Below are 15,487 nucleotides of genomic sequence, written 5' to 3' on the forward strand. Positions count from 1 at the left end.
TAGTTTGGAATACCAGAGGAAAATGTCAAAGAAGCAGAGTCAAAGAAATATAGTTCCCATGAAATAAGGAGTTTGGGAAAAAAAGAAAAATGGAAAGGTCAAAGTTTACTTTAGAATTCAGAGGTTTTAGTCACTGCTTAAAATCAGGTCTGGCTGGGCACAGTGGCTCACATCTGTAATTTCAGGATTAGGAGCCCGAGGCAGGAGGATTGCAAGTTTGAGACCAACCTCAGCAACATAGTGAGGCCCTAAGCAACTTAGTGAGACCCTGTCTGAAAATAAAAAATAAAAAAAGCTGGGGACGTAGCTCAGTGGTAGTGTCCCTTGGTATGATACTTAGCACCAAAATAAATTAATTAAAATAAAAAGGGCTGGGATGTGGCTTAGCTGTTAAGCACCCTTGGGTTCACTTCTCATTACCAAAAAATAAATAAATAAGTAACATAAAATCAGGTTTGTATTGCAAAATAATTCAGAAGAGATGCCAATATCTGTGTCCCCAAACATATTTATTAACACATGAACCTCATAATTGCATGGTTTAGAGAGGCATGGAATCAAATCAGAATATAGAAAACACAGAATGTAAGAAAATTTTTCAGTGAAACTCTTTTTAAGAGGAGGACAGCAAGTAAATGAAGATAGCTATGCCTGATTTTTCCATCCAGCTTAAATTGTAAAAATGCTAGATAAAGTGTTTTTATCACCAGGGATATCTCAAAAGTTTCACAGCTTTCTATGAGCTTCATTTCATGCTGTCTCCCTCTAACTTAAAATAAAAAAAAAAAAGGCATGGAAAAATAATGGCATATATATGTAGCTCTTCTTTCAAATGGGAGAATTAGCCACAGTCTTCTGAAACCTTTACTTTAGAGACCCAGGTCTCTTATCTCTCTGCTACCTCAACTTATGTGATATAATTTACAGCATCCCTACCTCATCTCCCCTGCCATTTTCCCCTTCTCTCAAAACAAAGTAAGTAGTCAGATTATTTCTACCAGGATATAAGAAATTTTTATACCAAGTTCTTAATAGGAAAATTCAAGAAAAATGGCTTCCCTTAAAAAACTGCAAGTCTTTCCCACTGTCATTTCAGCTTGGTTGACACTTCTGGGAGGCCAGTTCATAGTTGGAATATTTCCTCGAAGGACATCCCTTGATATTTCTTTTTTTTTTTTTCTTAGTATTTATTTTTTAGTTGTAGTAGGACACAATCAATACCTTTATGTTATTTATTTATTTTTATGTGGTGCTGAGGATCAAACCCAGGGCCTCACACTTGCTAGGTAAGTGTTCTACCCCTGAGCCACAACCCAGCCCTTCCCTTAATATTTCTACCTGTCTGTCCAAGGTGGTCTTTACCTACCCTTGATGAAAAACACATGATCTCCAGGAGTGTTTAATGAGCCTGAAACTTTCTTGAACCATAGCTTTTTTTGGAGATGCCCCTGGGATTTTAAACCAATGGTTGTATTTACTTAGAGGCCTCACCTTCCCACCAAGCTCTGACTTCATTGTTCTGAAAATTAGCCAAATTGGACCTGATATCTTAGCAATATAGAAAGAATGAGGCAGAAATTAAACCATTTTTTCTGTTCCTCAGCCTCAATCAGACTGGGGAGAAAGAACCATTACTACCTTCTTTAATGTAGTAGATACAGATTATCTTTAGTTTATTCAGCTAGCTACCTAGAAGACTTCTAGGGACTAAGGTACAAGGTAAGACAGAAACAAGCTCCTGTTTCACCAAGAAGTGCAGGATATGAATGGAACAAAAAAAAAATCTACTTTGTCATGAAACTGAACTGAAATCAGCCCTCTTTTTGTGGTACAGTGTCAGAGACTGGACCATTTATCTCAAATAGTTTACTGTTCCCTGCAGAGCCACTTAAAGCTCCAGAGTTCTGTGAGGTGATCACACTACTCCCAGGAAAGCACTCTACTTTCTCAATTTTTCATTCCCGTTCCTAAAAACAATTTCTAATTTCTTTCACTGATCAGATGATCAGACTCTCCTTTCTTTCTTTCTTTTTTTTTTTTTGAGGGGTGGGGTGGGGGTGGTACCAGAGGTTGAACTCAGGAGCATTTAACCACTGAGCCACATCCCCAGCCCTATATTATATTTTATTTAGAGACGGGGTCTTATTGAGTTGCTTGGTGCCTCGCCATTGCTGAGGCTGGCTTTAAACTCGGCAATCCTCCTGCCTCAGCCCCTGGAGTTGCTGGTATTATAGGCATGTACCACCATACCCAGCCTCTCCTTTCTTTTTTTACCCCAAAACCATTATCTTCCTGAAACTTCTAGCCTTCTGCTCCAGATTTTGGGGTGAGATCACTATCAAGCATGGTGAGTTCCCCAGAAAGCATTTCCTGTCTTGTTTGTAGTATGTTAATATCCATTTTGTCTTCATTTGCCTTTTTTTTTTTTTTTGTCTTTTTGTAGAAGACTTCTAGGGGGGACTAAGGTACAAGGTAAGACAGAAACAAGCTCCTGTTTCACCAAGAAGTGCAGGATATGAATGGAACAAAAAAATCCACTTTGTCATGAAACTGAACTGAAATCAGACAGAATGCCTTTATTTTTTATGTGGTGCTAAGGATAAACCCAGTACCTCACACATGCTAGGCAAGCACTCTACCCACTGAGCTACAGCCCCAGCCCCCCAGCCCTTTTTTATATTTTATTAGAGAAAGGGTCTTGCTGAGTTGCTTAGGGCCTCACTATGTTGCTTAGGCTGGCTTTGAACTCAGGATCCTCCTGCCTAAGCCTCCCAAGTCACTGGGATTATAGGCATGCACCACTGTGCCCGGCATCTCCATTTGTTTTTGATAATTGGGTAACTTAGTCATTCTGGTTGGCACAGAGGGTATTCACAGCCTTTTTTTTTTTTTTTTTTTTAGTTGTAGACGAACACAATACATTTATCATTTTATCTTTATGTGGTGCTGAGGATCGAACCCAGGGCCTCACACATGCCAGGCGAGTGCTCTACCACTAAGCCACAACCCTAGCCCCAGTATTCATAGCTTTTTAATGGCCAACAGAGTTGGTTGGGAATAGGCAGGCACTTGATTCAGGAAATCATTTTACTTTCCTGAAAAGGATTATAATCATAACATTTACATGGATTTAAGTAATTTGTTTTCCGGTCTTTGTAAGTATTGGCTTACCATCGGTCTTATCTTCATTTTAGAGTTAGGGAAATAGAATCTCTGAGAAGATAAAATGATTTAACCAATTATACATAAAGCATAGGACCCATACTTTAACTTGCAGTTCAGTTCTTTGACCAAGGACTGAACTTCTTAGAAGCATATGCCTCTCATCTTGTAACTGGAAAGATATAGATTCAACCTAAAGGGATTCATGAAATTGAACTCTATTCATTCTCTTTCATCACAGGGTGCTGCTGGGCCCCTTGACATGTCTCTGCCTTCCACACCAGACGTCAAAATCAAAGAAGAAGAGCCAGTAGAGGTAGACTCATCCCCACCAGAAAGTCCTGCCTCTAGCTCCTGCTCCCCACCCCTGAAGGAGAAGGTAAAATTCTCTATTAGGAGTCATCCCAAATATTAATTGATAGATTAAGTTTTTTTTTTTCTAGTTGTTGATGGACCTTTATTTAATTTATTTATATGTGGTGCTGAGAATCGAACCCAGTGTCTCTGACATGCTAGGAAAGCACCCTACCACTGAGCTACAAACCCAGCCCAGACAGATTAAGTTTTTTTTTGTTTTTTGTTTTTAAAGAGAGAGAGAAAAAAAAATTATAATATTTGTTTTTTAGTTTTCGGTGGACACAACATCTTTATTTTTTATTTTTATGTGGTGCTGAGGATCTAACCCAGCGCCCTATGCATGCCAGGTGAGCACGTTACCGCTTGAGCCACATCACCAGCCCAAGATTAAGTTTTGATTCACAAATAACGTAAGATATAGGAAGGATGGCTGGATGCAATGGGTTGATTCTATTTAAAGGAATATTAATCATTTAGAAAATTTATATAAATTTTGCCTATTCTCTTGCACAGAAATTCCATTACTAACTAGGAGAGAAGTTAATATCTGCCTGACAAAAGAAATATGTAAGACTGCTCATAGTAATTTTATTCATAAGAGCCAAAAAAGCTAAAAACATTGTGAATATCCATCAACCAAAGGATAAATAAATTGTGGGAGTCTAGAAGATGTAACTCAGTGATAGAGTACTTGCTTAGCATGTGTAAGGTCTTGGGTTCAGTTCTGGCACCATCAATCAATAGTGTTATATTTCTAAAATGGAATACTACATAGCAAAGAAAAAAGAATGAATTGGGCTGGGCTGGGCATGGTGGTGCATGCCTGTAATCCTAGCAACTTGGGAGGCTGAGGCAGGAGGATCACGAGTTTAAAGCCAGCCTTTTATTAAGACCCTGTCTCTAAATAAGATATTAAAAGGGCTGGGGATATGATTCCATGATTAAGTGCCCTTGGGTTCAACTCCTGGTACAAAAAAAAAAAACTAGGCTATAGCTATAGTTCAGTGGTAGAGTGCTTGCCTAGCATGTGTGAGGCTCTTAGTTTGATCTCCAGCACTACAAAAGAAGAATAAAGAACTAATGATCATACAGCAGTATGTATAAATCTCAAAACATATTGAACAACAACAAAAGAATCAGACACAAAGGTATATAATTTGATTCCATTCATATAGGGTGCCAGAAGAGGCAAAAGTATTTGATGATAGAACCAGAATAGTGTGTGTTAAACCGGTGTGATAGTGCACATTCCTTAGTCCCAGCTACTCAGAATGCTAAGATGAGAAGATCAGTTGAGCCCAGGAGTTCGAGACCAGCCTGGGAAACATAGCAAGACCCTGTCTTAACAAAACAATAACAAAAGATAGTGCATACCTCACATGAAAGAAAGACATGGATTGGGAAGAGACAAGAGAACCTTCTGGGTGCTAGAAACGGTCTCTATTCTGATTTTATATGTGTAAAAAGTCATTTTATTATAATAACTTTAGATGAATATACTTTATGTTTATAATATACTTTAATGAATAAATGAAAAAGAAAAGTCACATCCAGGTGCAGTGACTCAGGAGGATGAGGCAGGAGCATCGCAGATTTGAAGCTAGTCTGAGCAATTTAGTAAGGCCTAAGCAACTTAATAAGACCCTGTCTCTGTCTCAAAAAAAAAAATAAAAAGATTTGGAGATGTGGCTCAGTGATTAAGTGTCCCTGGGTTTAATCTCTGGTACCTAAATAATACTCCCATAGGGAAGTAAATCAAAGGGAGTATCCACTAGGTTTCTATTATGTTTTTTATTATCTTGATACTTTTTATGAAGTTTTTTATAAACTTACTGAAGATAGTATATGTACAGAAAAGTACATAAACAGTAAGTATATAGCTGACTGAATTTTCACAAAGTAAATTGCCTGTTGTAGCTCACACCCAAATAAAAAAAGAAAATATATATTATTAGAACTTCAAAAGCCCCTCTATGTCTCCTCCTCATCCATACTGCACTACCATTGGTTAACTTTAATATCTACTGTTGGTGAACTGTCTGTACCTCATCTTACTCTCTTCTAAATTTAGTTTGGTAACTTCTCAAAATTACCTTCTCTCTAAATATCACAGGCATCCTACCCCCTCCCCTTTCATAAGCAACCAACTACTACAAACTGTCTGGAGATGTTTTCAAGGCCAATATGGCCACCAGCAGCCTAAGATCCTAGCAAGTTAACAATGAGAATCAGTATTTTTATTGCAGTATGATCATTGTTTAAGCATTTTGGGTTTTTTGTTTGTTTGTTTTTGTGGTGCTGGGGATTGAACCCAGGGCCTTATGCATGTGAGGCAAGCACTCTACCAACTGAGCTATATCCCCAGCCCAGCATTTTGGGTTTTTTTTTGTTTGTTTGTTTGTTTACTTGGGTTATTTTGTTTTTTGGTTTTTTTTTTTTTTTTTTTTTTTTGATACAGAGGATTGATCCCAGGAGTGCTTACTACTAAGCGAAGTCCCTAGCTCTCTTTTTATTTTTTGTTTTAAGACAGGTTCTCAATAATTTGCTGAGGCTCTCATTAAGTTGCTGAGATTGGTCTCAAACTTGTGATCCTCCTGCCTCAGCCTCTTGAGTCACTGGGATTACAGGCATGGGCCACCACACCCAGCTCCACAGCCCTTTTTTGTAAGGGTTCTATAGGAGATAATGAGTTGCCCTATTACCAGTGAATCTGCCTTTCCCCCTTGGAGGTCAGAAGATGCTTGAAAATCAAGCTTAGAATGAAAATATCTGAATTGTGAAAAGTTGTAACAATCCCTTGAATTTATATGGTATTATAGTGCATCTACAAAAATTCCAAGCGATTTTCCAATTATCATTTATTTAACCATTGTCCCTGAAGGGAGATGGCTAAGGGATCTTAACTTAGCATTCCTACCGAATGGGTGAATGGGGTATGAGTGTATGATCATGATGGAATCAGATCATGATTTATATAAGTGACTGTAGTGCTCTTTCCAATAAATTTGTTCTAGATTTTACCGATTATGCATTTCCCTATATGCAGCCCTTAAAGCCTTTTGTGATATGTTGGTCTCTTCTCCCCAGGAAGTTGCCCCAAAGCCTGTTGTGATCTCTACCCCTACGCCCACCATCGTCCGTCCTGGTTCCTTGCCTCTCCACTTAGGCTATGATCCACTTCATCCAACCCTTCCTTCCCCAACCTCAGTCATCACACAGGCTCCACCATCCAACAGGCAAATGGGGTAAGTAGAGAGAAGGGAGAAACAGTGAAGCCTGAATCTTTACACTCTATGAAATTCTACAACAGGAAGTATTTTTGAATATCTAAGAAAAAGGAGTAACTAAGATTATTTCTCAAATTTTAGGGCTGGGGAAGTAGCGCAATAGTAGAGTGGCTTGTCTATCATGTATGGGTTCCTGGTTTTGATCTCTAACACCACAAAAGTAAGATTTTAAAATAAATCTTTCTTACTCTACTTTGTATACAACCAGAGATATGAAAAATTGTGCTCTATATGTGTAATATGAATTGTAATGCATTCTGTTTTCATATATGACATTAAAATTTTTTAAATGAAAAAAAGAAAGAAGTCTTTCTCCCATAAATAGAATCTCCTTTACCCTTTTTAATAGACAAGCAAGTATTTATTTGGAGGTTTCATACTTCTTTAATCTTAAAAAAAAAAAGAATCCATAAAACTTTAGAAAGTTTATCATAGTGGTGGAGGCCAGATAACAAAGTATATTTAGTTCTCAGCCTCACACCTATAAAGTAAATGAAAGGTTGAAACCCATCAAGTCATCTTCCTTGAGTCTAGTGGTCCTCTCAGTCCCATTTAGGGTCTTTGGTCTTTCCTACCCCTAATTGTGTTTGTCTAATTCTCTTTATTCCTTGCATGGCCCAGACAATTTTTCTGATGGGATGACCCATTAAGGACCCATGGGTTAAGAGGGTGTTGTCAGGATTCAGCTTATTTAAAGACTATTCTTCTCTGGACTCACTAGGAAAAATTAAAGACAGCTTCTTTTGGGGGCGGGGGAGCAAAACATGGAAAGAAAGAAGGGAAATTTATTCAAATTTGACCATTAAATGACATAATTCATCTTTGCAAATTGACAACTTTAATCCAACTCCCTCTTGCCTAAGGCAAGACAGAATTTATTTATGTCATTGGTAGGGATGTTAATTTAATTGTTCTAAAGCCTTAATGGGATTAGCTTTCTACCATTGAGTTTGTTTAATTTTTAAGATATAAGGATTTCACTGGGCTGAGGGTATAACTCTGTGATAGAGCATGTGCCAGGCCCCTGGGTTCCATTTCTAGCCTACAAAAAGAAAAAAGGAAAAAAAAAAAAATACTTGGTCATTTTTCTCCATCTGTAAACTTAGTAGCATCCCTGCTTTTCCCCATTTTGAGAAGGTGTCAAGATTTTGAAATCCTGCTCTGCCCCTTCCCTAACTAGAAAAGATTCAAAAATCTGCTCATTATTGGAGGAAGATCCATAGGCAAAAGATCTATATTGTGAGCATTTCACTTCATGTCTCTTGAAGGTCTCCCACTGGCTCCCTTCCTCTTGTCATGCATCTTGCTAATGGACAGACCATGCCTGTGCTGCCGGGACCTCCAGTACAGATGCCTTCTGTTATATCGGTGAGCTCTATAGTTGAGTCATCCAACCTTACCAACACACTAATCCCTCCTTTCCACCTGAATAGTCATAATCACAGAGGGGCCCCAGGGAAATACCGCCTCTGGACTGTATTTGTTGAGCATGGCAGGCTGCCCAAACTCTTCACTAACCACTGCCAGTCAAGCACTGTGAAATGCTAGACAGAGCCTCATCTGGACAACTGGCTCCTGGTTTTAGGATTGATCTTGCCAGTCCACTGATTGTTCATTTCACTTGGCACATTCCATCTCCCAAATTGCCTACTGTTTTCCTGAAGATATAGCCCCAGGCCAGGATTATAGCTCAGTGGTAGATCTCTTTATAGTGCATGTAAGGTCCTGGATTTGATCCCACACACAAAAGGGGGGGAAAAAAAAGGTATAGCTCCACCCTGCCTTTCTCACAAAAATTGCCCCAACACTGAAGGATTAGATTCCCTCAAGCTATTCCTACATGCCCTATGGGCAGGTCACTTAGAACAGACCCTAAAATGCCAATCTCAAAATCACCTCTTTTTAGGAAAACCAATGGTATTGCTTCCTTCTATGGTTTTTGGTTTTTTTTTTTTTGGGTTTTTTTTTTTGGTTCTTATCTTGATATAGCTGGCCAGACCTGTGTCCATGGTGCCCAACATTCCTGGTATCCCTGGCCCACCAGTTAATAGCAGTGGCTCCATTTCTCCCTCTGGCCATCCTGTACCATCAGAAGCTAAAATGGTGAGTACATACCAGCCTTGGTAATATTGGCCCTCTGAAAGGAGTAGTATCAGTTAGGTTTTTCAAGTGAGCTGAGTAAAGGAACCTTCTGGGGCTTACAAAGCTAAGGAAACCCTGCTGTGGGATTTGGAAAAGAAAAGACCCTGATTCATGACTCTCATCTACTCTCCCCACCGTTGGAGCCTGGTACATAGACCATGGCAGTGAAAAGAGGCAGCACAGATTGTTTGGAATGGAACACTTGCCGTTTTAGTTACAGGGTGACAGATGGAGGGTGGGTGAGTGGGCAGGGGAGCTGGCCAAGAGGTGAATAGCTGCATAACCAGCATCTGGCCAGGTTCCATGAGAGAGCTTTCATCTGGACTCTATTGCTTCAACAACCTCCAGCCCCCAACTGTGCCCAGGATGACAGCCAGGGAACAGAGTAGGTATTTTAAGGATCCAGGTGCACATTTTCTCTCCCTGTCATTTTCTTTTAATTTTTCTGGTAAGGGAAAGTTGGAATAGAATTTTTAACTATCTATGAAGTCAGTGATAAAATTTAAGCCCATCTTTTTCATCTTTGACAGAATCTCACCCTTGACAAGCTCTCTTTTCTTACCTTTACCCATAGAGACTAAAAGCCACCCTAACCCACCAAGTCTCCTCAATCAATGGTGGTTGTGGAATGGTGGTAGGTACTGCCAGTACCATGGTAACCTCCCGTCCAGAGCAGAGCCAGATTCTCATCCAGCATCCTGATGCCCCATCCCCAGCCCAGCCACAGGTCAGTTGGGCCTTTGGATTGGGGGGAACCACCTGTATTACACTTACTCTTGATATCACATCTATTTTTCAAGGAACAACCAACTAGAGAAGAATGGATTTCAGCTTTCTGGACATCTTCCTGCTACTTTTGTTTTTGTTGACAATTTGACTGCAGCAAAACACACCATTCTTCCTGAGCAAGTGACACACGCTTATAATTCCAGATCTAAGGATTACCAAGTTTGAGGCCAGCCTCAGCAACTTAGTGAGAACCAGTCTCAAAAAGGGGGCTGGGGATATAGCTCAGTTGGTAGGGTGCTTACCTTGCATGCACAAGGCCCTGGGTTTAATCCTCAGCAGCACAAAAATAAATAAACAAACAAACAAACAAATAAATAAATAGGACTGGGAATGTAGTTAATTGGTAGCACATCCTTAGGTTCAGTCCCTAGTACTACCAAAAAAAAAAAAAAAACCCACACCATTCTTTACCCACCTTTGTGTTAGGAGTATATGCAGACTGAATACTGCAGAGCTGTTGTAAAGGAGGACTCTGTTTTTTCATATGTGAATGGTTTAATGTATCTGTATCTCAAAATCATCTGAAATGTGACAGAACCTTCACCCCAAGCCACATTAGGTTATGCACTATTACAGGAGTCTCCTCTAATATATTTCCCACCTATTAAAGCTTACCAAAAACCAAAATGACTAGCCAGGCATAGTGGTACACACCTGTTAATCTCAGGTTAATCTAATCTTAGGAGGCTGAGGCTGAAGGATTGCATTTGAGGTCAGCCTGTGCAATTTAGCAAAACCCCTGTCTCCTTTTTTTGGCGGGGGGCTGGGGTGGTACTGAAGATTGGGTGCTCTACCACTAAGTTACACTCCTGAGTCCTTTTTTTATTTTGATCACTAAGTTGCCTAGGCTGGCCTTGAACTTGCAGTCCTCCTGCCTCAGCCTCCAGGGTTACTGGTATACAAAATGCTGTTTCAACAAAACCTGAAAAGGGCTTCAAAGGGGTAGGATATAGCTCAGTGATAAGGCACCCCTGGGTTCAATCCCCAGAAAACACACACAAAAAAAAAAAAAAAAAAACTTACTGGATTAGGTGTTTATAACAAAAAACATGTAATAATAATATATGAATATAATATGATGTTTCAGGAGTACGATAGCTCAGTAGAAAATAAATAAATAAGAAAACACACACAAAAAAAAATACCTTCTTATTACCAAGTCAGTCTTTTTTTTTTTATCACAAATAAAAATCCTTAAAAAAATCCAGAGAGATCCCTTTTTTAAAAATGCCTGATTCAGAGGTATGTTTTAAAAAGATTCTTTGAAAACCGATTAGTCCTCAGTTTTCATAATTGTGTGAACTGGACAGGTGACAGTGACCTGAGATTGGTTTCTAGAGTTAACAGCCATTGCCCAGTCCCTCTTTTCCCGATGTCACCACCTGCTTCATTGGTTACCACCACATGTCCAAACATTTCATGGCCATATGCTGTCTTAAAACTTGGCCGCCAACACAAGCTTTCATTTGAATTTTCTTGTTGGAAGCTAAACCTGCCCACCCTGCTGTACCCTTCCATCCTAAAAAGCCAGCTAGTCCTGGAGATGCTAAAGCAGTAGCTCCCTGCCAGAGCTGTGCTGCTTTCCCTCCCAAGGAAAGGACATACCTTCCTTTCTAATTACTTTTTCCTTTCTTTCTTGGCCTGTCCTTTCACATCCATCCTTTGCATGAGTTTCTTAGTTGCCTATGAGAAAAGAGGAACTTAGCCTTCCCTTTCCCCCATCCTCCTTAAAAAGCACATTTTTTAAAAAAATATTTATTTATTTATTTTTTAGTTTCGGTGGACACAACACCTTTGTTTGTATGTGGTGCTGAGGATCGAACCCGGGCCGCACGCATGCCAGGCGAGCACTATACCGCTTGAGCCACATCCCCGCCCTAAAAAGCACATATTGATAAGTGCTCTGATGAGCTCAAGACAAAGAAAAATTTGAAATTCTCAAGAGAATATTTGTAAATTTTTTGAAGACAGGTCTTCCCTTAATACAGTGACCAAGGCCTATAATTCATTAAATGTCTTTGAAATTTTCTCTTCACTTTTTTCTTTAAGAGAATTAGCCAGGCATGGTAACACACACCTATAATCCCAGTGACTCAGGAATCTGATGCAGGAGGATTACAAATTCAAGGCCACTACCAGCAATTTAGCAAGACCCTAAGCAACTTAGTGAGATCCTATCTCAAAATTACAAAAACAAAAAGTGCTGGGGATGTGATTCAGTGTCCTGGGTTCAATCCCTGGTACCAAAAAAACAAAAAAGAGGGAGAGATAGTATTAGTCTGAACAATGAAATCATCTCTTAATTACCTATCTTAATGGAGACCATAATTCAAAAGGTCTTGGAGTGGAGTACAAGATTCTGTGTTTTGTAATCTCATTCTTATCTTCATGAAACTGATAGGATTTCTGGGATTATAGAAATAGTTGCTACTAGCAACATATCCAAGACAAATTTACCTTGGGCTTGTTTTATAGCATATAGTTTCTTTTCTACAGATGACTGACCTTTCTATATTTGTTTAATTTTAGCTGCTATTATGAAATTGATTTGGTTTCTCTTATGTGTACCAGCTAACTGAAAGAGAAGATGATCCATAAGTGCCTTAGAGATAATACACTTCAGCCTGAAGTTTAAAAAACAAAAGACAGTCCTATATCATTTCATAAAGAAATTAAACGTTTCTTAAAAGCAAACAAAAGGTGTGAGCTTGCTGAGGGTGATTAATTACTGGTTATAAATTTTTTTAAAATACTAATTCATGTCTCCCTATGAAAGCCCGTATCTTACTCATAGTGAGATGAATAGAAGCATTTTCTTTCTCCTTTCCTGAAACCTGTTAGAGCATACAATTTTTTTGTACATATTGCTTGTCCAAATCAATGATTCTCAAAATTTTATTTCCATCTCCCTAAAAGTTGCCAGGCAGAGTGGTACATACCTGTAATCCCAGCCACTTGAGGCAGGAGAATCTCAAGTTTGAAGCCAGTCTTAGCAGTTTAGCAAAGCACTAAGCAACTTATTGAGACCTTGTCTCAAAATAAATAATAAAAAGGACTGGGGATGTAGATGTGTTAAAGTGCCTTTGGGTTTAAACCTGGGAAGAAAAAAAGGATACCCTATTGTTGCCAGGGGCAGTGACTCACACCTATAATCCCAACAGCTCAGGAGGCTGAGGCAGGAGGATTGTGAGTTCAAAGCCAGCCTTTTACAGTTTAGCAAGAGAAACCCTGCCTTAAAAAGTGAAAAGGGTTGGGATGTGGCTTAGTGATTGAGCGCCCCTGGTACCAAAAAAGAAAAAGAAACAAAATATGATCCTAGTTTCATTTTCTGTCTCAAAAACTGAACTGTGGTTTGTCTGAGTATAATACTAAGAAGACTAGAAGGAAATGGGAAGCAGAATAAGGAAATAATTACTATAAAAGAGCAGCAAAGGGACATAGTGACAAGACTTGCTAAGGTTACCAGGTTGGTACATATCTTTACCAGAACTTACTACTCTACCTAATATCAGGTTTGATTTGGAAAGGATTGATGTTCCCATCAAGTAACTCCTCTTCCTTCTTGGGCAACAGGTCTCTCCAGCCCAGCCTACTCCTAGTACTGGGGGGCGGCGGCGGCGCACAGTAGATGAAGATCCAGACGAACGGCGGCAACGTTTTCTGGAGCGCAACCGGGCTGCAGCCTCCCGCTGCCGCCAGAAGCGGAAGCTATGGGTGTCTTCCCTAGAGAAAAAGGCAGAAGAACTCACTTCTCAGAATATTCAGCTGAGTGTAAGTGGCACCGAACAATTATTGGGGTCAAATCTGGAAAGTGGTTATTGAATCAGATAAAAGTGGAACAATATAATACATGATGGTAATTCTTTAATTAGGAGAGATCCAGAAATTGTACCAGGAAGAATGCAGAAAAAGATCTCTTATTAGTCAGTATTGAGGGGCTAGGGATGTGGCTCAAGCGGTAGCACGCTAGCCTGGCATGTGTGCGGCCCGGGTTCGATCCTCAGCACCACATACAAAAACAAAGATTTTTTTTTTAGTCTGCCGAGAACTAAAAAAAAATAAATATTTTTTTTAAAAAAATAGTAAGTATTGAGATCTCTTCCCTAATTGGGAAAGACTCACTATCTACCCCTCAATCTGCTACTAGAACCAGTAGTTCATAGACCCATTAGGGTGGAGAAAATTAAATACTCCAGCATGTTTTTTTTTAATCATTACTAAAATCTGATTGGGGTCATAGAACACCCAATGGGAAATGTTTTTGCCCCAGAAAATGTAGCTTAATGAAAGAAAAAAAGAAACCACACAAGCACAAATAGAACAATTATATCCATTCTCTTAAATGTTATTTTCCCTTTTTCTGATTATTAAAACATTTAATTGCAAAGATAATATGAATAATTTTTTATTCTCTCTCTCAAACACACACACAATGAAAACAAGGTCCTTTTTTTTTTTTTGAAGAGAGAGAGAGAATTTTTTAATATTTGTTTTTCAGTTTTCAGTGGACACAACATCTTTATTTTATGTGGTGCTGAGGATCGAACCCAGCGCCCCATACATGCCAGGCAAACGAGTTACCGCTTGAGCGCTTGAGCCATATCCCCAGCCCCAACAAGGTCCCTTTTTTTTTTTTTTTTAAAGAGAGAGAGAATTTTAATATTTATTTTTTAGTTTTTGGCGGACACAACATCTTTGTATGTAGTGCTAAGGATCGAACCCAGGCCGCACGCATGCCAGGCAAGCATGCTACCACTTGAGCCACATCCCCAGCCCAACTAGGTCCCTTTTTAATTTACCTTTCCCAGTCCCATTCTCTTCCATGAAAATAAATTTGATATGTACCTTTCAGAGATAATCATATTTCTAAATGTTTTTTTCATTTATAGTTTTTAAATGGGAGTTGGGGGGAATGTGAGTTGATTCAAACATAAATAGGTTAACAATATCTCCTAGAAACCTAGCCATGATAGCCTCGTTCTTTTAAATACCTAGCTATATATTAGTATATTCTGTAGTATGGTTATATTATATGGTATGAATTTTGATATTGTTCAGTTTTTATAAGAAGAATAATGCTGCAGTGAACATTGCAAGCACTTTAGTAAATAGTCCTGTTAAACAGACTCCTAGATGTACTCTTTTTTTAGTCAAAGAATATATATATTATTAATTTCAGCATAATCATATTAATCTCAAATAGAAGTAATTTTTTCTATTATGAATCTCTACTTTTAATTCTAGGCAACTGTGGTCATTGAATTCCTGGCCCTGGCTATTTTAAATCTTACTGGATCAGGAGTCTTATCCAAATTGGGGAGGAAAATCCAAGCAGATTCTATCCACAGTCTGGGGATAACCATTGGGAATCCAAAAATGGAGGATGAATTTTCTTGATACTTTTTTTCTTCCCTACCCTCTCAGAATGAAGTCACATTACTACGCAATGAAGTGGCTCAGTTGAAACAGCTACTATTAGCTCATAAAGACTGCCCAGTAACTGCACTACAGAAAAAGACTCAAGGCTATTTAGGTGAGTAGCTCACAACAAAACAAAATCAGCCAGTCAGAAGCTGCATGTATTGAGTGTCTTTATAGTTTATAACTCCATTCTAAATGTGCTAGAAACTCTCAGACTGATGATGAGGGACCCTATGGACAGCCAGTCTGACCAAAAAACAGGTTTTGACAACAATATAGAGTTATCCTAATAATTCACAATAGTTGATATTTATTGGACATCTTTTTTT

General features: G+C 38.9%; 1 protein-coding gene across 8 annotated transcripts in view; it reads left to right on the top strand.

Moving 5' to 3' along the window:
- LOC101960773 (cyclic AMP-dependent transcription factor ATF-7) overlaps window positions 1-15,487 on the top strand; it is a 103,629-nt gene that overhangs the window by 75,894 nt on the left and 12,248 nt on the right. For all 8 annotated transcript variants that reach the window (XR_005731819.2, XR_013422903.1, XM_021726212.3 and 5 more), the window contains 7 exons: window positions 3,404-3,541; window positions 6,607-6,764; window positions 8,075-8,174; window positions 8,796-8,909; window positions 9,523-9,675; window positions 13,311-13,508; window positions 15,162-15,270. Coding sequence is in view for 6 of the 8 variants with exons in the window: in XM_021726212.3 (XP_021581887.1) it covers window positions 3,404-3,541; window positions 6,607-6,764; window positions 8,075-8,174; window positions 8,796-8,909; window positions 9,523-9,675; window positions 13,311-13,508; window positions 15,162-15,270 (970 nt within the window). In the remaining 2 variants the exon portion in view is untranslated. The remainder of the gene's footprint in view (window positions 1-3,403; window positions 3,542-6,606; window positions 6,765-8,074; window positions 8,175-8,795; window positions 8,910-9,522; window positions 9,676-13,310; window positions 13,509-15,161; window positions 15,271-15,487) is intronic.

This window comes from Ictidomys tridecemlineatus, chromosome 6, assembly GCF_052094955.1.
Source record: "Ictidomys tridecemlineatus isolate mIctTri1 chromosome 6, mIctTri1.hap1, whole genome shotgun sequence".
Taxonomy (NCBI): Eukaryota; Metazoa; Chordata; class Mammalia; order Rodentia; family Sciuridae; genus Ictidomys; species Ictidomys tridecemlineatus.